This window comes from Petaurus breviceps, unplaced genomic scaffold (assembly GCF_028583685.1).
Source record: "Petaurus breviceps papuanus isolate PSGF00001 unplaced genomic scaffold, PetGlider_PUasm1.0 175, whole genome shotgun sequence".
NCBI classification, from domain to species: domain Eukaryota; kingdom Metazoa; phylum Chordata; class Mammalia; order Diprotodontia; family Petauridae; genus Petaurus; species Petaurus breviceps.
Genome location: NW_027185764.1, coordinates 44,282,531 through 44,305,339, shown reverse-complemented (window position 1 = coordinate 44,305,339; position 22,809 = coordinate 44,282,531). Strand labels below are relative to the sequence as shown.

Genomic DNA, 22,809 nt, shown 5'->3' with positions numbered 1-22,809 from the left:
ACTAAATTATAGAAATAATCATTTAATTGGAGTCTATGTTACCTTGTGTTCTGACATTGTACAAAATCACTCGGTATTCTTCCTTTTCCTCAGGAATATCATCATCCAACAAATGCACCAAAAATGTTTGATTTAGTGATCCCTATTCCATATAAAGAGAAGACAGATAAATTCTCATTATCATCATTGAAAATTGACCCTGTACCCAGTATGCAGAAAATCTACTTGGTGCTAAGTTCTAGAAAAATGAGGACGTAATACTTGCCTTCTTGGAGGTTAAAATACGATTAGGAAGATGCAACATGTGAAGCCACAATGTTCTTCTGCCCCTAGAATTGTTACCCTAGGGCTCCGATCGTTCTAATTAGAGATCACATCAGCCACCCACTATATCTAGGACAAACTCTAATCATGCTTCATTTCACCCAGTGTCCATTTTCTCACTAGTAGACTTGTCACCATGTTCAAGTACTCTCTGTGGTACCCCCTCCTTATGACTCTCCCTTAAGGATCCACTTGTAGATCCCTTATCAAATCAGCTCTGTAATAGTTCCTGGAAAAGATGTGTTAATCTACTCTACAAACCAACCCTGTGATTTCCTTTTTTTAATAATTTTTTGTTGATGTCTTATATTTCTTGAAAGATCATACTTATACCAAGTATTCCTCCTACTTCCCCTTCCAGAGAGCCCTCCAATATAACAAAAATTATTTTTAGAAAGAAAAAAATCAACACAACTGACTGACACATTGAAAAAGTCTGAAAACATGTAACACCTGTGGACTTCCCACCACCATGAAAGGGTAGGTTGGAGGCATTCTCTACCTATAATTTTTTATAATTTTGTAATTTATAATTTTATAATTTTTGTAATTTATAATTTTATAATTTATAAATTAAAAATTAATTATAAATTTTTATAATTTTAATAACTTTTTAGTTTTTGTGTGCACTGTTGTAATTACAGTGTATATTATTCACTTGGTTCTGCCTACTTCACTTTGCTCTTTCCATACTTCTCTATATTCACTACATATATCTTTTCTTACACTGCAGTAGTATTCCATTACATTCATACATCATAATTTGTTTATCCATCCCCCCAATCATTGGGCATCTGGTTTACTTCCAATTCTTTGTGATCACAAAAAAAAATGCTGATATAAATATTTTGGTGTACATAAGGACTTTCTTCATCTCTATGGCTTTCTTGGAACCATAAGTCCAGTAACAGAGTCTCTGGGTCAAAGTTACTTTTAGTAACATTATTTGAATAATTACAAATTGTTTTCCAAAATGTTTGTACCACTTCACAGTTCTACCAACAATGTATTAGCATGTCTATCATTCCACAACCCTTCCAACACTGACTATTGCCATTTTAGGTCATTTTTGCCAAAATCTAGTAAAATCTGAGGGTTGTTTCAATTTATCATCCCTGTTACTTTCTGAAGCAAAACATTCCTCCTTGGCCACCATTTTCCTTTTTGTATTATCTCTCACAATTAGAATTTAATCTCCTTACAAGCAGGCCCTGTCTTTGCTTTTCTATTTGTGTTCTCAATCCTTAGCAAAGCATATGGCTCATAGCAAGCAATGAATAAATGCTTTTCCATTCGTTAATTTTTAAAATGTATAACACTACAAAAAGTATATTCTAAGTGTCATATGAAAGACAAAGAAATAAGTGCTAGAAGAGTTCAGAGAGAGTGATAATGATTGAGGGCTGAGATGATAATGGGAAGGACCACAGAAAACAGGAGTCTTGAGGGGGGTCTAGAAAGAAAAGTAGCATTTAGATAAATGGTGAAAAAAGAGAAGTGTGTGTGTGGCATCAGCAGAGAACACTGACTACATAAGTTGGGTGAAGCAAAGAGTTCATTTAGGAAAACAATGACAAGATCAGACAATGAGGCAGATCAGGCAAGGCCTTAGACACCTTTCTAAAGAATTGGGATTTTACTCTGTAAACAATTTAGAGTTACAATCAAAATGGTATTTTAAGAACAATAACCTGACAATAGTATATAGCATGGACAAGAGTAGGGGAGAGGGACACCAGTATTCAGGGATACCATTTAGGTATCTGGAGACTATAGCAATAATCCAGTTATGATGTAATAAGGGCCTGGGTCCAGATGGGGGCAATGAGAATGGAAAGAAAGGGAAGCATCTAAGAAATATTGGTTAAGAAGAGTAAACAGGATAATTATTGAGGGTGGGGAAGAGTGGGAGAGACATGAGAAATGAGTCACAGTTACAATATATTACATTTTTATTCCAAATTTAATGCTTTCTTGTGTTTGGATGCTTTTATTTTAAGTGATCTTAAAAGACACCAAGAGGACTTGTACGTAGTTATGAATTGGTCAAAAATGACACTAGATATCACAGTCATTTTATCATTTATATATTTCTGTGGAAATAATTACGATAACTCCTTCGAAGTTCTGAGATTCCAAGAAAAAGGCAAAAATGCATCTTGCAGGTCCAAAATGATTTATTATGTTATGGTTTGGGAGGAGCAAGGGCAGTTGTCAAGCTTATGTGATCTCAAATCACTAAGGCTAGACTCTGGGGCAACCTTAAGGCCTGCTTGTCACCTGTGAGAGAATGACCCACATAAAGGAGCTCTAGAAGTCCTGTATCAAAGGAGTCTTCCCCATGGTATCAAAAATGCAATCTTCAGATTTCCTTCCCTTTGTTCTTATGATACACATTTGGAGGGAGACGAGAAACCCATAATTTTCCCTGAATATTCATGTAAATTTTATATGAAGTTACCTCAAGAAAGAATATTTCTCCACTAAAGTTAGAAAAGTTATGCTCGAGAAGTTGACCAATAATTTTCCAGTTAACGGTAACATTTCCTCGACCAGGGGGTGTTCTTATGACATGGAATTCCAAATTTTCTCCTAAAAATGATAATAGCAGGATTACATTTCCTTAACAGAAAATCACCTACATATTTATACTCTACATAAACAAAAGGTCTAGGCACGTGTTATGAGATTCTATCAACATTCTCCTGAACATTATACAAATGTTTTGTCATAATTTTCCAAGCTTAAAAAATGCTAATTTCGCTCAGTAACAAAAATGGTCTCCCTGAATTCTTGATGCGTCTAGTTATTTTGACTTCAGAAATATTAATACTTTAAAGTTATAAAGAACATGCCCATATACACATCCATACATTTACCTGTATCTTAATATTCCAAATGCTAAAATGCTATTTATAACTCTAAACCAATTCTCTCTTTACTCATCACAAATTCCTAACATTGAAATGCTTCAATTTTTGTAAAAATGTAATTATTTTTGTAAAATCATTGTAAAATTTTACAATCATTGTAAAAATGTTTTATACAATGCATATACGAAAAAGCTTGCAAATACCTGAAAGACACATTTCTTTGGCATTTAACTAATGTGATACCAAAATGTAAAAGAAAGGTATTAATATCCTCAGGAAAACTATGATATAAAATGGCCAATTTATTTATATGTTTTTTATAATAGTCAAGCACTGGTTTATAGTATTAGAGAGAACATGAGCAAACATGAGCAAAAAGAACATGAGCAAAAGCAAGCTTCTGGGGATCAAAGAGAGTTTTTCTAAGGAAAGAACTAACTTCTAGGGAACAGTCCTATGGCATGATGAAAATATCTGTTTCATAAATATTAAATGATGATGACATTAATCATATGCTAATGAATAATTGTGTTTAAAATGAAATTTCATTTTTAAAATATGAAAAGCTAATCTGAATGATTAATGTCTAATGAAGGAGTTATATAGAGTCTCATTTAACTTTAACAGCATATAAAATATGCATATGTATATATTAGATTAGTGTATATAGTACTTGGGTACTATCATTTTTTTATTCATATAAATTGCATATGTTTACAAACACTGCCTTTTTTCAAATACCTTTAGGAAACAATGAATGTTACTATTCAATTGCCTTATAATAAATAGTCTTAACAAGCCAATGGTTTCTCAAAGTGGCAAAATTGGAATCATATTTCTATTATCAGGAAATAAACATATCCTAAATATGAAAGTACTAGGGGAAAATTGTATTAAGCTAGCCAGTTAATAAACACGTATTAAGTGTCTATTATATGTTGGGCACTGTGCTAAGCACTGAAATACAAAAAGAGACAAAAAGTTCCTGTCCTCGAGGAGCTCACTATCTAACAGTTGTACAAACCAACTGTACAACAAGCACTATATAGTATAAAAGGGAAATAATTTAAAAAGGAAAGACAGCAGAATTAACAAGTGTTTAGAAAGGCTTCCTGTAAAAGGCTGGATTTTATCTGGAACTTGAAGGAAGTCAGGGAATCCAGGACGCAGAGAGGAGGAGGAAAAGCATTCCAGGCATGGGGGTACTGCCAAAGAAAAAGCCCAGAGAAAAAGCTGAGGATTATCTTTCTTACTTTCAATTACTGAGAAATAAATGAAATAAAAATGCATCATTAAAAGTAATTATGAGCAACAGAGAGTAGAACAAGATGAAAACATCAAGAAGCTTCATAATGACTGCATATAGCAACTGGAATTCATTTAATTCAATTCAGCAAATATTGAATACATATGGGTAATGCAAGGGGTTTAACATTAAGAAGACATATAAGCCATTGCTCCTGCTTTTGAAGAGCTTATAATTTCTTACGGAGAGTTTAAAAAGAATACAAGTATCCATGATATAAATCAATTAGTAAACATTTATTAATTGTCTTCTATGTTCCAGGCACTATGCTAAGCACTTTAAAAATATTACCTCATTTAATGCTCATAACAACCCTATTGTCTAAACTGGGGCAAACAGAGGTTAAGTGATTTGCCTAACATCACACAGCTGGTGTGTGCAGGTCTTTTGAAACCAGGTCTTCCTGACTCCAGATCTGACAATCTGTCACTGCACCACCTAACTTCACAGCAGTTGAAAGAACAGAAAGTACTTTATGTCCATTATCTCCCTTGAGTCTTTCAACAACCCTGTAAGATAGTTGTAATGGCAAGCACAAAAGTAGTTCATACCTTGTTTCAGTTCAAATTTCTTTTGAGCCTTGTATCAAGTCTGTTAAGAAACAGAACATGTGAACCCCCACAACTTGTGAACCCTAGAACTCCTAAACTCCTGCAACAGGAAGGGGAGGAGCTAATGACCCCAGGATGGAGACAGCAGAACTGAGAAGAGGTGGTGGCAGAGTCAAGAAGGAGAAAACTTGTGGTATCCCAGCACTCTGTTTGTCTGCTCTGTGTGTGTTGATGTTTGTGATACTTTTTACAGAAGTCCTGGGACCTTACTGGAAGCCCTGAAAGAGGATCTTCTGGTTGTATGTTTACAGAAGTCCTGGAGGAGGGTTTTTGGAGGTCCTGGGACTTTATTGATGATTTGTGCTGACCTCCTGGACCTTGTTTGTGTATCTGTGTTGATTTCTATGTTGATGATTTGTGTTGAGTTCTCAGACCTTGTTGGAGGGTCTGAGTTGATTTTATAGGCAGATAGTGAATTGATGATGGTTCTGGCAATGTGCATGAATATTATTGTGGCTCTTGTCTTCCCAGAAACAGGAATTGTGAAGGACTTGAGGTGAACTGGACACTGGGAACTTCAATATGGAATGGGAACTGGATGAAGAACTGGACAAGGAGCTGGACAAGGAACTGGGAGCTGCTTGCCTTTGAACTCAGGTGACAGCTGGCACTGGCACCATGGAAGAGGAACCATGGAAGCTGAGAACCAGCCTTGAGTCAAACTGAAAGAAGATTTTACTTGTATACTATGTACTGACTGAGAAGATTATGATTTACTGTGACCTAGAGGTAGAGAACTTTGACTTTTGTACTTTATGACTGAATTAAGGATTTTGTGATTGAATAAACGGATGTACTTTGTTTAAAACTATGTGACCACTGATGAAAACTATGTGGCCATTTTAGTAATAAGTTGTTGAGTGGTGACAGGGTAAATGCTGTATTTTGATTTTCTGTGATAAGTTGTAACGTTGTAAATTGTGATTTTCTATGAGTGTTTTGCTCTGATTTGTTATTGAATAAAGAGAGCTCACTATACTATGTAATCAGAATCCTTGAAAGCCGTTCACAGCAGCAGTCCCCTGGAAAGCTGCTCATGAGCGGCTTTAAAATAGTATGCATTATATTTTGTTTATTTTACAGATAAGGAAACAAAGGCTGATGAAGATGGGCCCAGGGTCACATGGATGGTAAATATCAGAGGTAAGATTTGAGCCCAGGTCTTCCTCACTCACTCAGCAATCTATCCACTTTTCCTACCACAGTCATGACTGAATGGAGGTTGTGGAAGGCCACAAAAATGACATTCACAGAAATCAAACAGCACTTGAAAAAGCTGAAAAAATCTAAAGGAAAGGGCAGAGAGATGACTTTTTTTTGGACAGTTTTCCTACAAGATACCCTATTTTTTGAGACCATAAAATCTCCACTAAGAAAAATCTGCAGATTTATGAAATAAACTAGCAGACATTCAGATAATCTACATTTGAATGCAGATTACATGTTTGTTCCAAATATCAAAATACAAAGTGTCAAAAGGAAAAGAAAAGAAACTAGTATCATTATACTTCCCGGAGGGGGCGGGGGGGAAGATGAGATCTAAATTGACAGGAGGGAGACTTCCAATTAAATATATATGCTCTTCATCTCCCACCCCCATCCCAGTTGGTTCTCTCTATAATAAAATGAAAATGATAGATTAATATTTTAGAAACAATTACAGGTATATAAATAATTCGAAAAGAAATTGTCCATGTGAACAGTAAAGATTGAAAAGTTAAGGTTATTCCCAGTCTTGAAGTATTGAAAGTGAGTTTAAGGAATCACATTTCAAACGTCAGGGGAAATGTGCTGGTGTGCAAATTTTGCCTGAAGTTGATTCATGCTGTCTCTAAGAGAAGTGAAAATTTAAAATCCATCAAATATGACATGATAATTATGATCCTGCAGAGGCCACTGACTGAGTTGAATTCCTAACCCTGATTTATAATGAAACCCATTACATATTGTTTAAAACTATACTGAAATTCATTTACCATATTTCTAAATTTCATACATTAAGTTTCAAAGAAAGTAATATTCACCACTATGCATCACATCGACTGCTTTTGTACAAAACACAGAAATAAGATTCAACATGATTCAATACCATGTTATACAATAAAACAATTCCTTCCCATGAATCAACAAAAATTCAAGCTGAAGTTGAATGTGCACTGTGGTCCAAGTATTAAATCTAATCATATAAATGAAAGACCAATGTGAAGAATAGAAGTAATGTTATCAATGTGAGTAGTCCACATGACTCAAATTTCTACCCAATTTGATCTGCAGTTATCTCAACAGAATCACCATGAATACATTTCTATCTCTAAAAAGAGTTTTATACTTTTGTGCTTCTAAACTCACATTAGGTACATTTCTCTATGCATTATTATACATGATATAACTGAATTACATATACAAAATGTTGAGTATGATAAATTTCTAGAAAGCCAAAGGAATACAAAAATATATGAAAATAAAGTAATAAAGCATAGCTATATCAAGACTTTACATTTAGAAATTATAAAAAATTTAGGGAGAATGAAGTTGAATTAAATTGGATAGTTTTACTTTACTGATGCCATTCTTCATATACTTTTTAGCACAGGTCAGAACACTGAAAGGTAAACCTAGATTCAAAATTTTCAATTCCTATTAATTTACACATTTAAACATGTTATACTCTTTGCATAGACTATTTGATGGAAACTACATAAGCCATGATATGAGAGGCAGCTAGGGGATATAGTGGGTAGGATGCAGGACCTGGAGTCAGGAAAATCTGTATTCAAATGCAGTCTCAGACATTTATTAGCTGTGTGACCTTGGGTAAGTCACTTGACCACTCAGCCTCAGTTTTCTTCTCTGTAAAACAGGAATAATAATAGTACCTACTTCCAAGGTTGTGAGGATAAAATGAGATAATATTTTTAAAGTGCTTTGTAAACCTTAAGTGCTATATAAATGCTAGTTATTATTATGTTATATAATATGTAATATAGATATTACAGTTTATGGATTTCAAAGGGATGAAAAGTAGAACAACAAAAGGGCTCCCACCCTAACCCAATGCTAACAAATTAGTGTCAACAAGGTGACAAGACCCTCCCCCCCGACTTCTCTTTCTTCCTATCTCCTAAGAGATCTGTTCCCGGGGCGGCCAGGTAGCACAGTGAGTAAGAGCACCGGCTCCAGTGTTGAGAAGACATGGAGATCGAATCCCGGTCTCAGACACTTAGCACCCACCCAGAAACACCTGACCGTGTAACCTTGAGCAAGTTACTTAACCCCGATTGCTTTAAAAAAAAAAAAAAAAAGAGAGAGAGATCTGTTCCCAAACCCATAATCATAGTGCACTGATGGAAGACGTATCCAGAGAAATGCCAGAGAAATCATAGATTCTTAAAATGTTAAATGACTGTTGCATTAAGAGGAAAGAATTACATATGAGAACCAGTACTACTTATTGATTGAAAAAAACTGTATTCTGCATAGAAAAAAAAGGAAAATATAAACTCTACATGAATCTGCAAGACTAACTTGGCACATTAAAAAAAGAAATACAATAAAGTTTTTGCTATTCTTCCCACTTTTGCAATGAAATTGCCAAGTGTCAAGATGTAAGTTGATTTAATTTGGAGTATGCTTTTTCTATTTCATTTTCTGTAATGTATGTTTATTGTATATGATGTAATGAGTTTTGAAGTTGCTTGCTAGCATTATGAACACTGGATGTGATGTAACTAATGCCCCAAGAAACACAATATGTAGGCACCATTTACTTTGCAAACTGACATTGCCACATATGTCCAAATGGAAATTTACTTAGAGGAAGCCAAGTATTCCAATGATCCAAACAGGATTTATTCATACCTGCTTTAAGCTTGCCAAAACCATGAAATGAACATATACTAGAAGCTTTCACAGACTGTATGAATGAAAAATGTCCATGGGAAAAGAAAATGAATGTAGTAAACAAAAAAAAAAAGAACTTACCTTCGTGACCAATAACAGACCTGGAGCCTGTATGAAAGCTAACAATTCCTGCAACATGGTCATTGGCCAAAATGTTCACTGTGACAGTGTCAGAACTGGGTAAAATACGACTCCCACCTTCAGTGTAAACCAAACTGACTATAATGTTTTCATCGTCCTCAGGTTCCAAATCATCTAAAATGGTCAAAGTCACAGTCTTTTTGGTTTCACCTAAAGCAATGAAATGAACAAGAACAATATAATCACTGATTTTCAAGATGTTCTCCAATTCATTATTTTCATAATTACTTGGGAGTGTCAACTGCGCTGTACCAGTACTCGTTCTTGAAGTAATTTTTCTTAGGCACATATCTATATTATTATCATAATCAATAAACCCCAGTGTCTCTGTTGCCTCTAGGATAAAATAAGAAGGAAGGAAGGAACTGTTTTTGCCTTTAGAGTCCCAGTGTTCAGCATGGTGCCAGGCACATAGTAAGCATTTAATAAAAGTTTGTTAAGTTGACTTGACTGTATGTCTTAAAATCTTTCACAGTTTTTCCCTTCATTTAACCAATGATCTTTCTTTTACACACACACACACACACACACACACACACACACACACACACACACACACACACACACCCCTTCTCCAAGCTTTTGCACTGACTGTTCCCATGCCTGGAATGCATTATCTCCTCATCAATACTTCACAGGATACCTTTTCTCATTCAAGCAAGGGATCAAGTACCATTTTTTATACGAAACCTCTCATGATCCCACCAACTGCCCAACCTTTCCATTTTCTACTTTGCAGAAAATTTCCTTAGTTTAAAAAAAATATTTTGTATACATATATATATATATGCATTTTGTCCTGATGTTACCAGTGCCTGGTATGCATTATATGCTTGATAAATGCTTCCTGTCAGAATGGTAAATAAGGACAAATACAGGAAGAGAAAGGAATTGGAAAAGTTACTCTCTCTGCATATATGAATACATATATGTGTATATGTCTCACATTCAATATATGATATAGTATATATTTATAGTATAGTGTATATACATATTGCATATACAATATATAGTGTGTATGCTATCATATATTATTACACATAAATATATACCATACATACATGGTATAGTGAACAATATACTATGCTATGTAATATTTACAACACATGGTATATACTATATTATACTTGGAATATATAATGTATATTATATACTATATAGTATGTACACATTATATAATATAATCTCATATGTACATACATGCCGCATATATATGTTGTGTATGCAATAGATCACATATGCCATACTATAAAATGTACTGTATGATATTATATTATATATATTCTAGTATATTTAATATAATAAATATAACAATTATAAACAGACTTATAATTAAATATAATATTTTATAGTACATACTATACTATAAAATGTTATCCTACATGACATAATATAGTACATTTTTAGTATGGTATATACAATATATTATATACACAATATGAAGTATATGAAACCTGTATTATACATTATAGTATGTATATATAATATATGTACAGTACATAGATTACATAATATAGTATAGTGTGTATAGATAATATGTACGTGTATCATCCATATAATATATAGTATACAATATGCTATACTATATAGTACATATTTTATAGTATTTTATGGTATATACAATATATTTTATATGCTGTAAGTAGTATATAAAACATATAGTACACACTGTATAGTATACAATATACTACATAATATAACATATATAATACATATTAGTTTTGCTATATGTTATATATACTACATACTATATATACAATATATTGTATATAGTATACTACAAAATATAGCATATGTAACTCATCCTCTCCCTCTCTCTCCCATTCCTTCTCCTCTCCAGAATAAGGTAAATTTGGATGGCCAGAATCTGCCCACTTTAACTTGAGGTTTACTGGGTAGATTTCTTCCTTCTTTCTTCTTCCTACCTTTCTTTGTCCCTCCTAGCTTAGAAAGAATGTCAACTGTTTCTATTTGGAATAGCAACCCTGAGGGTCTTCCCCTCCTAGCTTTTTTTCTTTTTTTCTAATTAAATGGGCCATCCTTTGACTCACTTCTTAAAGAGGCCTATTCATTAAATGGGTATTACCTCACTCTAAGTGAGTACCTGAAAATGTCTAAGCCTAAAAGGGCCAGGGTGTCCTATTGATTCCTGGGTCATCTCCAGTCATCCTAATGAATATCTGGCCACTGGATCCAGATAGCTCTGGAGGAGAAAGTGAGGCTGATAACTGCACAGGCCCCCCCCTCCCTCAGTCAAATCAAAGGGAACTACAAGTTATGTCATCATTTCTCTGATGCTGTGGTCCTCTTCGAAAACAAAGGACAAACACAAACATATGTACTTTACATAGTAACTCTTCCAATTCCTTTCTCTATATACAATATACCATATATACTACATATATAATATAAATATGTATTATATGCTGTATAGACATATATATTGTATACATATGTGTATATAAGAAATGTTAGTTATGATCTCCAAAACATTAAATTCTTTTATTTTTTTTTTTTTTTTGCTTTTGGGGAGGGGTGGAGGCAGGGCAATTGAAGTCAAGTGACTTGCCCAAGGTCACATGGCTAGTCAGCATTAAGTGTCTGAGGCTGGATTTGAACTCAGGTCCTCCTGACTCCAGGGCTGGTGCTCTATTCACTGCGACACCTAGCCATCCCCATTGCAATTCTTTATAAAAATATGAACATAATAAATATTAGCATTCACATCATAACACAGCTCACCTTCAGCAAAAGTCAGAATATCTCCTTCACCTATGAAGTCTACACCTTCAATAGCTGTTCCACCAACAACACGCCACTCCACTGTGACCTGACCTAAGCTGCCCCCTATCCTCTCAATTGACAGATGTACCATAGTTTGGGGTTGCTCTTGAACTTCCACATATTGGCCATCCTCTGATGTATTGGGACTGATACTGTAAATTTTGAATACCCCAAAAGCATCACCATTCAACATTATGACAACTGTAGAAGTATTTGGCTGTCCAATGGTTGGCTGGTTTTCTGGACTGACTGAGATGTTCATCAGTTCAACCTCCAGAAGGGAAATAGTGAAACTCTCATCCATCTCTGGGAAATCATCAGGAAGAATGGAAACTGTGAGGTTTGCAAATTCATCGCCCTCCAACATTATAGCCCACTGCCTTATCACAGGTTCATAATCACTCCCAGCCACAGCCTGTCGGCTAAAAAGGGCAGCTACCCTTGTCATGTTTTTCCGATAGGTCCAGAATGTGGAGCTGTTGCCAATGAGGCTAGTCCATGTGGTTGTCCAAAAACACTGGGGAATCTCAGAAGAAACAGAAACAGAAAAGGCTATACATGCTTGTTCTTTAAGGCACAGAGTGGAACACGTGTGCTGAGGATCCACAATTGCGGAGACATTCACCCAGCTTTTTCCAAGCTGGTCTGGAACTCCTTGAGCTGGCAATTCGTAAAAGGACAGGATATCTTGACCTTCCTCCATTGCAAGAGCCACAACATCAATGTCTGAAGTGCTATAATAAAGTAGCAGCTGGCCAAATCGCCCTCCACTAAAAAGTGCAGTGATAATTGAGAATCAGGTTAATTTATCAGAATAATTTTACTTAAATTCTCTTGGATTCTATGTGAAGAAAAAATATCAAAGAAGACCAAGTATCTGTTTTTTACATTTCTCGAGCATGCTAAAGAACAACAAAAAAAAATTATCTAATCTCTAAAACTTATCATAATGAGAAATTAAGAGACTTAGGTTCAAGATATTAATGAGAAGCTAATTCATCTCTCTTTTCTTAAATGTGAATTGAATAAGTTAGACTAGATTTTCTCTCAAAATCCAACATAACTCAGATGCTTACTACTTGTGTGACTATAGGCAAGTCACTTAATTTTCTTAAGTCTCAGTTTTCTCATCTAAGGAAAATGCATTCCAGTTCTAAATCTATAATTTTATAATCTAAACCATATACGGTATCCTTTTCATTAGAAATACATGTTGGTTAATTGAATTTTCAGAAAGATTTATTATTTAGCTGTCATAAGTGACATCAAGCAAGTCACTGGAATTCTCAAATTTATTTTTATATTAGTGCCCACTTTTTATTATTGCATTACAATGAAACCACAAGAAAAGTAATTTGAGTAAATTTTGAGGAGGAATGGCTTTTTAAAAATTTATCTTCTGATCACAAGTATTTAGATAGACTACATTCTAAAGTTCTAAAGCATCTCAGGGGTAGCTTAGAGTTTCACCAAAGAACTGAGATAAAAAAATAAAGTTTAAAAATCATAAACCATTTTGGGTTTTCTTTAACTTAGAAACAAGTATCCGTCTCATTTCCAGTTATGTCCACTAGAAGGAAATGTAAGTTCAATGGAAATTTCCTAACAATTAAAGTTATCCAAAAGTTTAATGGGCTAGCCCTGAGAGATGCTATGTCTCCCCTCCCTGGAGGTCTCCAAGCAATGGGTATACAACCACTTATAACCTATGTGGTCATGGAGATGTCTTCAACTAGATGGCCATTGAGGTCCCTCTCAATTCTCAAATTCTATGATTCCTGATAAACTAAAGGCTTTAAGATTATACCATAAATAAGCAAACAATGTATTGTATTTCACAAAGAAAAGATGTGATAAGACTTCCATGTTAATAGTACTAAATTTAATCAATTATTGTGTACCTTGTAAAATATCTTGGAAATCAAAATCACTAAAAATAAATCATTCCAATTATTCAAGAAATCCCCAGCAAAACCAGAACGTTTGTTCTACAAACCTTCTCCTGACAGTGATATTGACACAAGAACTCTTCTCCAGAGGCTCCTGGACACGGTAAACAGATTGAGAAAAGGCTACTGTACCATAGGGATTATCATTGGCAGGTACAATAATATTTGCCACTCGGTCTAACCCAATTGTACCTCCACCAGAGGCCTGAGTTAGTTGCACTTGGATAACCTAATAAGAAAGAGTGGAAAACTTTCTTAATAGTATCCCAGTTATGAGATCAGAATGATAACAGAAATAGTTCAAAATAACCCAACAGTTCTGATATACTTGGTTCAAAAAATAATCATCTATGAGACACATGAAAAACCCAGGAAAAAAACCTAAAAGTAAATTCATCGCCCTCCCCTCCCAGCTTCTTGATAACAAACATGATCATTAATGGTGAGGTAGGTGGCACGGATTGGCCTGGAGTCAGTATGACCTGAGTTCAAATCTGGTCTCTGACACTCATTAGTTCTGCGACCCTGGTCAAGTTACTTAACCTCTGTCTGTCTCTGTTTCCTCAACAGTAAAATGAGGATCATATCTCACCTATCTCACAAGGTTGTTGTGAGGATCAAATGAGATAATATTAGCATATAGTAGGTATATAATAAATGCTTATTCCCTCCCTTTCCCTTCTCCTTTAGGTCTATCCAGAGACTAACACAATGCTTGACACATAGTGAATTCTTAACAAATGCCTGCTGATTGACTGATTATTTACTGAAAGGTTAAATGACTTGTGTATGGTCATGTCATGGACTTTCTCATGGGAAAAATATCTACTCAAATATATTATTTAGATAGAAGTTATAGTCTATTCATTTTCTGTATCAGTTAAAGCATACTTCTATTTCTTGTCACATGTACTCTATTATAGCTTATTTTTACAACAATACAAGATGAAAGTTTTCTTATAAAATAAAATACATGTTTAATACTTTCAAAGTTGATGCACATGATTTTTTAAAAAGATTTTATACCTATTGGTCAATCCCCAAACTACAAGTATTTTTTTACTGGTATATAGGAAAACAATTCACACTTTAAAGAAATTCTGTGGGCTTCACCCTGACACCTACAACTGACAGCACCAACATTCTATCATTCTAAATTCATAAAAGAAAAATAATATTTAGAAACATATTTCTAAGGAAATAATTATAGGCTCAGATTTTAATGCTGCTTTTGTTTGATAAAAAAAACAGTTTAATTCTCATCCAGTAATATAATTAGGATTACTTTATATTCACAGTAAGTCTAAATTTTTTATTTCTCAGCATGCCTCTTCATCATAAAGAAAGCAAGATTTAGAAGGTGCTTAAAGGGTTATAATCTTCCTTTAACTTACACTGATTGGCTCCCACTAAAGCCAAAAGGAAGTACAGATTCAATCAAATTAAAATTTAATATGTCACAAATGGAATACAAATAAAAAAGCATGGCTCAGATATTCTAAATACTTAACTACAGTGACCCAAAGTCCGAATATACCTTACAGACACTCTATGAACATACAAATTAGTAAATTGTTGCTAACACTATGCAGTCCCTTTTAGATTTATGTTTTTACTTTTTCAATGAGGCTTAAGACTTCATAGTCCATTAGTGTATTTAAAATATCCTTCTGTAAAATGATATATCAAACACCCTTATCCAAATATAACAGCACCAGTTTTCCTATACTTGTACTCTAAAAAATCATAAGACAAGGTAACAGAAGTTGATTTACAGTGTCATTCTAGACTAGCTCTTCCTCTCACCTCTTCAATTTCCGGAACGTCGTCAGCCAGGACCTCTAACAACAAGGTTTGAATGGTTTCCCCAGGGGCAAAGGTCACATTACCTGAGACAACTCGCAGGTCGCCAGTGGCAAGTTCTCCATTAATGGTGGCAACCCATTGAACAGTGACATTGCCGAGTGTCCCAGAATTGCGAATTATTGGCAGGTTTACCTTCACAGAATTGACCTCAGGCTCCTCTACTATAAGTTTAGTAGTCTGAAAAACTGAAGTGTGAAGCACAGTTAGTTTGAAATATATAGTGAATCCAAGACTGTAATGAGTTATAGGTAAGGAATCAACCATCTTTCTGGTCTTTTAATATTTGGGATTTCTCTGCTATTTATTTAGGGCAGTCTTGAGAGCTAAACGCTGCACAAAAGCGAATACTGTCATAATGACCAAATAAATCATTCTATGACTTTTTTTCTTCTTGTGAGTGGAAGACTTTGCAAGCAAAAAAAAAAAATGCTAAGTTCATACACTACTAATAGCAATCAAGGTAGAACCACACCACAGCTGTTCAGCAGGTGGGCAATAAGCCCCAAGAATGGGCTCCCAGCTACCGAACAAGGACACTTAAACTGCACTTGAAATATCAATAGAAAAGTGAAAGGTTTAGTTCTTTGATTCTATGAAAATGAAGGGAAATCTGTCACATGGCACATTTCATCCCATCAGTTCCCACCACATACAGAGTCTAAAGAGAAAAACAAAGGGATCACGGTTACCAAATAATCCGTATGGATCGTCAGAGGCCTCAATAACGATGACTGCCTCTGTTAATGCCCCAAGTTTGGCTCCTCCAGTTGTTTCGTTCAGCAGCTGCACTAGAAAAGACTCTTCCAGCTCAGGGTATATATCATTAATGATATATATTGGCACAGCCTTACTGGTTTCACCTTCTAGCAAGACCACATCTGATGAGGCTATACTGTAGTCTTCGCCTACCAAGTCAAAAATCAATATATTTACTTTTAAATTCTTTGAACCAAAACAGAAAGAAGTTAAATATCTTAAGAAAATGTATCTATACATTTACAAAAATCTTAAATCATATATCTAAAGTTGGAAGGAACCTTAGAGATCAGCACATAAAACCTCCTCATTTTACAGATAAGGAAATCGAAGTCCAGAAAGTTTAATTAGGAGTTCTTAACTTTTTTTGTGTTATAGTATCCTCTGGATACCTGGTGAAGCCTATGGAGCCCTTCTCAGAATCATGTTTTTAAATATGTAAAATAAAACGTATAAGCTTATAAAGGAGCCAATTGTACTGAAATGCAGTTGTCAAAATGTATTTTTTTTAAGTTTACAGACCCCAGGTTAAGAACCCTGAGGTTAAGTCATTTGCCCAGGCTCCCCTCACCAGTAAGTGTAGGAGAAAGTACTTGAACCCAAGTTTTCCTGACTCCAAATCCAGGGCTCTTTCTATTACACTAAGCCACCTACAAACAGGCTTTGTCTAACAGACTCCAGAAAATTTTTTAAAGCCCTAATGATCAGATCCTATAAAAGTGTAGTTCATTTTTCTACCTTCAAAAAGAGGTAGAAAAATGAATTTCTGACTTTTTACATATGATCAATTACTTACTATTCAGATTTCTATTTCTATATCAAACTGGATATGATGTAAAAAAAAAGCAGAAACAGAAGTCTGATCATCTTAGGAAGATTAAATCTCTCTCTCAAAATTTTTTGATGCAGTGGAACCCTATACTTTAAACCTAACTCTAATTCTTACAGTAAAATCTTTTAAAATAGTAATAATAATAATTCTATATAGTATATGCCTGATTTAAAAGGAAAAAAGAAAATTGTTTATTTTCAGAACAATTTCACTCCAAATTTAAAAACATCATAACAACTTACTAATAAGGATATAATTGCTCCTATTTAGTGCAATGGTTTCTAATTTTTTTATTGCATATCCTATCAGTAAAAGATTTTTGAGCTTGTACCACTAATAAATGTATGTGTGTTTATTCATAAATTATATTGTGTACTACCATGTGACTTAGTCTATGTATCCCAAAACAAATTTGTCTCTAGGGGAGTGTTTACTCAACAATCATTGCCCTTGCTGCAAAGTCTGACTTCCAAATGGATGCCTACCATAGCCACAAGATGACTTAGGAAAAAGGGGATAGGTATGCTAGGGCTGGAAGAAGAAATTCTCCCACTTGCACCTGTACTACTGCTGCTTGATACCTATTAGGTTATATCTTCCCTCAGGGGCTGCCAGTCAAGTTAGCAAGGGGGTAGGGTTGAGAGCTGCATACAGACACAGAGGGGGAGAGTGTTGAAGGATGATGATTCATGCACTTGGAGACAAGGGTCACAACTGGCTAATGTAGGAAGGGTGAGATGGGACCTATCTTCACATCCTCTGACTGGCTGACCATACCTCTTGGAGACATTCCATGGTTTTATCTCTCCATCCCCAGTCTGCAGAAGACTGTCTCAGTATTTTAAAACTGGGAACAATATTCTCCAAACATCCCAAGTTCACCCTGAAGAGGATTCCAAAAAAAGTGGCATTCCCCTATCACTTAAATAAATAATATTCTGGAGAAAACTTTCCGTTTACCACATTTTTTTTTCATTTAAAATTCTTTTCATTTTCTTTTAAAATCTTCTGTGCTTTGTACCCCAAAACATTTTTAATTTTGTCAGAACCTTTGAAATGTAAAAATAAATGCACTGTGCACCAGGATCAATAGAAATTAACCTATATTTTAAAACTGATTTTTAGTTTTCAACATTCACTTCCACAAGGTTTTGCGTTCCAAATTTTCTCCACATCTCTCCCCTCCACCCTCCCCAAGAGAGCATGCATTCTGATTAGCCCTTCTCTCAATCTGCCCTCCCTTCTATTACTCCCCCTTCTCTTATACCCTTCCTATTCTATTTTCCTATAGGGCAAGATAGATTTCTATACTCCACTGACTATATATCTTATTTCCCAGTTGCATGTAAAAACAAATTTTTAACATTCACTTTTTAAAACTTTGAGTTCCACATTCTCCCCCTTCCTCCCTGCCCACCCAACTTCATTGAGAAGGCAAGCAATTCTATATAGGTAAATCATGTGTAATCAAGCAAAGCACTTTCGTGATAGTCATGTTGTGAAAGACTAACTATATTTCCCTCCATCATATCATGCCCCCCATTGTTTCTATTCTCTCCTTTGACCCAGTCCCTCCCCAAAAGTGTTTGCATCTGATTACCCCCTCCCCCAATCTGTCTTCCCTTCAATCACCATCCCCCCTTCTCTTATATTCTTCCCTTCTATTTTCCTATAGGACAAGATAGATTTCTATACCCCGCTGCCTGTATATTTTATTTCCCAGTTGTATGTAAAAACAATTTTTAATATTCGTTTTTAAAACTCTGACTTCCAAATTCTCTCCCTTCTTCCCTCACCACCCACCCTTATTGAGAAGGCAAGCAATTCAATAAAGGTTATATATTTGTAGCCCTGCAAACACTTCTATAATGGTCATGCTGTGAAACACTAAAAGAAAGTATCCCTCCATCCTATCCCGCCCCCCCCCATTGATTCTATTCTTCCCTTTGACCCTGTCCCTCCTCAAAAGTGTTCTGATTATGCCCTCCCCCAATCTGTCCTCCCTTCTATCATCCCCCCTCTTATCCCCTTCCCCCCTACTTTCTTGTAGGGTAAGACAGATTTCCATACCCAATTCAGTGTGTGTTATTCCCACCTTAAGTCAAATCCAATGAGAATAAGAATTTTCATCCACTTACCCACTCCTTTGTACCCACTCATTTCCTCTCACCTCCCCTTTCTTCTCCTCCACTATAAAAGCTTTTTCTTGCCTCTTTTATGTGAGATAATTTACCCCATTCTATCTCTCCCTTTCTTCTTCTCCCAGTTTTTTATTTTTTATTTTATTTTATATTTATTTATTTACATATATTATATTATAGTTATTTAATTTTTTTAGATGTCATCCCTTCATATTCAACTCACCCTATGTCCTCTGTGTATGTAGATACAGATATATAGATAGATATATATTCCTTCCAACTACCCTAACACTGAGAAAGGTGTCATGAGTTAAAAACATCGTCTTTCCATGTAGGAATGTAAAACAGTTCAACTTTAATAAATCCCTTACGATTTCTCTTTCCCATTTACCCTTTCATGCTTCTCTTGAGTTTTGTAATTGAAAGTCAAATTTTCTATTCAGGTCAGGTCTTTTCTGAAGAATGCTTGAAAGTTCTCTATTTTATTGAATATCCATTTTCCCCCTAAAGGATTATACTCAGGTTTTCTGGGTAGGTGATTCTTGGTTTTAATCCTAAATCCTTTGACCTCTGGAATAGCATATTCCAAGCCCTCCAATCCTTAAGTAGAAACTGCTAAATTTCGTGTCATCCTATTATGTTTCCACAATACTTGAATTGTTTCTTTCTGGCTACCTGCAATATTTTCTCCTTGACCTGGGAACTCTGGAATTTGGCTACAATATTCCAAGGAGTTTTATTTTGGGGATCTCTGTCAGGAGGTGATTGGTGTATTCCTTCCATTTCTATTTTACCTTCTGGTTCTAGAATATCAGGGCAGATTTCCTTGATAATTTCATGAAAGATGACGTCTAGGCTTTTTTATATCATGGACTTCAGGTAGTCCAACTGTTTTTAAATTATCTCTCCTGGATCTATTTTCCAGGTCAGTTATTTTTTCAAGGAGATATTTCTCACTGTCTTCTGTTTTTTCATTCTTTTGGTTTTGTTTTATAGTTTCTTGATTTCTCATAAAGTCATTAGGAGTTATTTTCTTCAGGGAGCTTTTGGATCTCCTTTTCCATTTGGCCAATTCTGCTTTTTAAGGCATTCTCATCGACTTTCTGGCTCTCCTTTGCCATTTGGGTTAGTCTATTTTTTAAGGTGTTATTTTCTTCAGTATTTTTGGAGGTCTCCTGTAGCAAGCTGTTGACTCATTTTTCATGATTTTCTTGCATCACTCTTATTTCTCTTCCCAATTTTTCCACTACTTCTCTTACTTGATTTTCAAAATCCTTTTTGAGCTCTTCCATGGCCTGCAACCAATTCATATTCTTCTTGGAGACTTTGGATGTAGGAGCTTTGACTTTGTTCTCTTCTTCTGGTTGTATGTTTTGATCTTCTTTGTCACCAAAGTAAGATTTTATAGTCTGATTTTTCCAGCTATTTTCTCATTTTCCCAGACAATTACTTGACTTTTTAACTCTTTGTTAAGGTAGGAATCTGCTTCCAGTGTGGAGGGTATGCTGTCCCAAGGTTCCTGGGTTTTGTGCAACTATTTTCAGAGATACTTCTAGGGGCCTATAATATTTCAGTTCTTCCAAGGTGGTATGATCAAAGGAGTGGTGTTTACTCCTCTCCTGGCCTGTGCTCTGGTCTGTGAGTGGCCATGAACACTCTTTTCTGCCTTGAAATTGTGAGGAGGATTCCCTCTTTGCTGCCACATGCTCATCCACACCAGTGCTCCTCCTCACCTCAGGACCACTACTCAGGACTGTGACCCAGATCCAGCACAGGCAAAGAAGAGAATCCTGACTCAGCAACAGCAAAGACATCCCTGCAATCCCCCTCTGATTAGGCCCTCAATCACCCCACTATCTATTAGTTAAGAGCACTGGAAGAAGCCACTGTTGCCAGCACCCAACGAGGCTTATTCCTCTCTCACCCAGGTCCAACAGACCTTTCCCAGTGACCTCCTGTCTTTGTCATTTGTGGGTTGAGAAGTCTGGAAACTTGCCATAGCTGACAGTGATTCAGTCCGCTGAGGTCTCCTCCAGGTGTGGTAGGGGCATCTATGCTGCTGGCACACTTTGCGCTGAACTGTGTTCCTCTCTCAGACTGGAGCAACAGATCTTTCCTTTCAACCTTCTAGGTTGTCTTGGGCTGGAAATTTGTTTTACTCTGTCATTTTGTGGGTTCTGCTACTCTAGAATTTGTTTAGAGTCATTTTTATAGTTATTTGTAGGGTTTGGGGGGGCGAGCTCAAGCAATCTTCTACTTTTACTCTGCTATCTTGACTGCACCCCCCAAAATTAACCTATATTAACATAACTGAATTTCTTCTTCATTTAGGTGGATATTTGTTTCATCTTGATTATGAAGACTGTGGCCTTTTTTCTACAAACTTCCCAATTTTATATAACTATTGATAATGAAAATATTTGACATTTTCATGTAAATACTGATATTAAAATCATAGATAAAGATTAAGAACATGATAGAGCTGGAAAGATGTCAGTGACAATCTAGTCTAATTATGTGCCTTTGCTTGAACCTCTCCATTGGGGAGTGGCAGTGGCACTGAGGGAAGAGATGCCCTCTTCCTTTCAAAGTATTCCATTTCAACTTTGGTGTGGCTTTAATTACTACCCAGGGTTGTCAGTGTAGCCCATGGAGGCCAAGCAGAACAACAAGAACACTACTTTCATTTGACAGCCTTTCAAATATTTGAACTCTCAATCTGAAGATAGCCTGTTTCTTCAACCAACCTTTAGACATCATAAACTCAACATTCTTCACCATTTTGATTATTCTTCCATGCATAATTTCAATTTCTCAATATTTTGCCTAAAAGTTGACACCCAGAACTAAACACAGTACCATGGATATTCTGACCAGGGCAGAATATAACATATGTAATACCTCCTTCTTCTCAGGAACCATGCTACATAAATATGCACCAATGATTATACACACACTCTTCCCATGCACTAACAGGCATAATCAATTATCCATTCCAGGCCAATAAACAGCCAATTTTTCAGCAATGTGATTGATTTCAACCAATCTCTAAGAGACCCTTCCATAAAATGAATGTGTGAACTCAAAACAACTAATACAGGCAGGTAGAAATTAATGGAACTCCTTTTCAAAGCTGGAGCAAGAAGACTCCCTGCCTAGGATATCCACATACTGCTAAGGATTAGAAGGGTGTAAAATCAAAGGCCTGTATTTGAATCTGAACTTGGTCTCTAAGTAGTCATAGATATATATATATATATAGATATATATATATATATATATATATGAACATAAGCAAATTGTTTAATCCTTTCAGAGCTTCAATT

The 22,809-nt window shown here is 35.4% G+C and overlaps 1 protein-coding gene across 1 annotated transcript in view; it reads right to left on the bottom strand.

The window, feature by feature from the left end:
* Positions 1-22,809, bottom strand: part of ADGRV1 (adhesion G protein-coupled receptor V1) — a 718,949-nt gene that overhangs the window by 590,264 nt on the left and 105,876 nt on the right. Inside the window, exons 29-35 of the mRNA XM_069085086.1 lie at positions 16,444-16,659; positions 15,695-15,939; positions 13,936-14,117; positions 11,898-12,709; positions 9,096-9,305; positions 2,786-2,916; positions 43-142 (exon numbers count right to left, since the gene is read on the bottom strand). Of these exons, the coding sequence (XP_068941187.1) occupies positions 43-142; positions 2,786-2,916; positions 9,096-9,305; positions 11,898-12,709; positions 13,936-14,117; positions 15,695-15,939; positions 16,444-16,659 (1,896 nt within the window). The remainder of the gene's footprint in view (positions 1-42; positions 143-2,785; positions 2,917-9,095; positions 9,306-11,897; positions 12,710-13,935; positions 14,118-15,694; positions 15,940-16,443; positions 16,660-22,809) is intronic.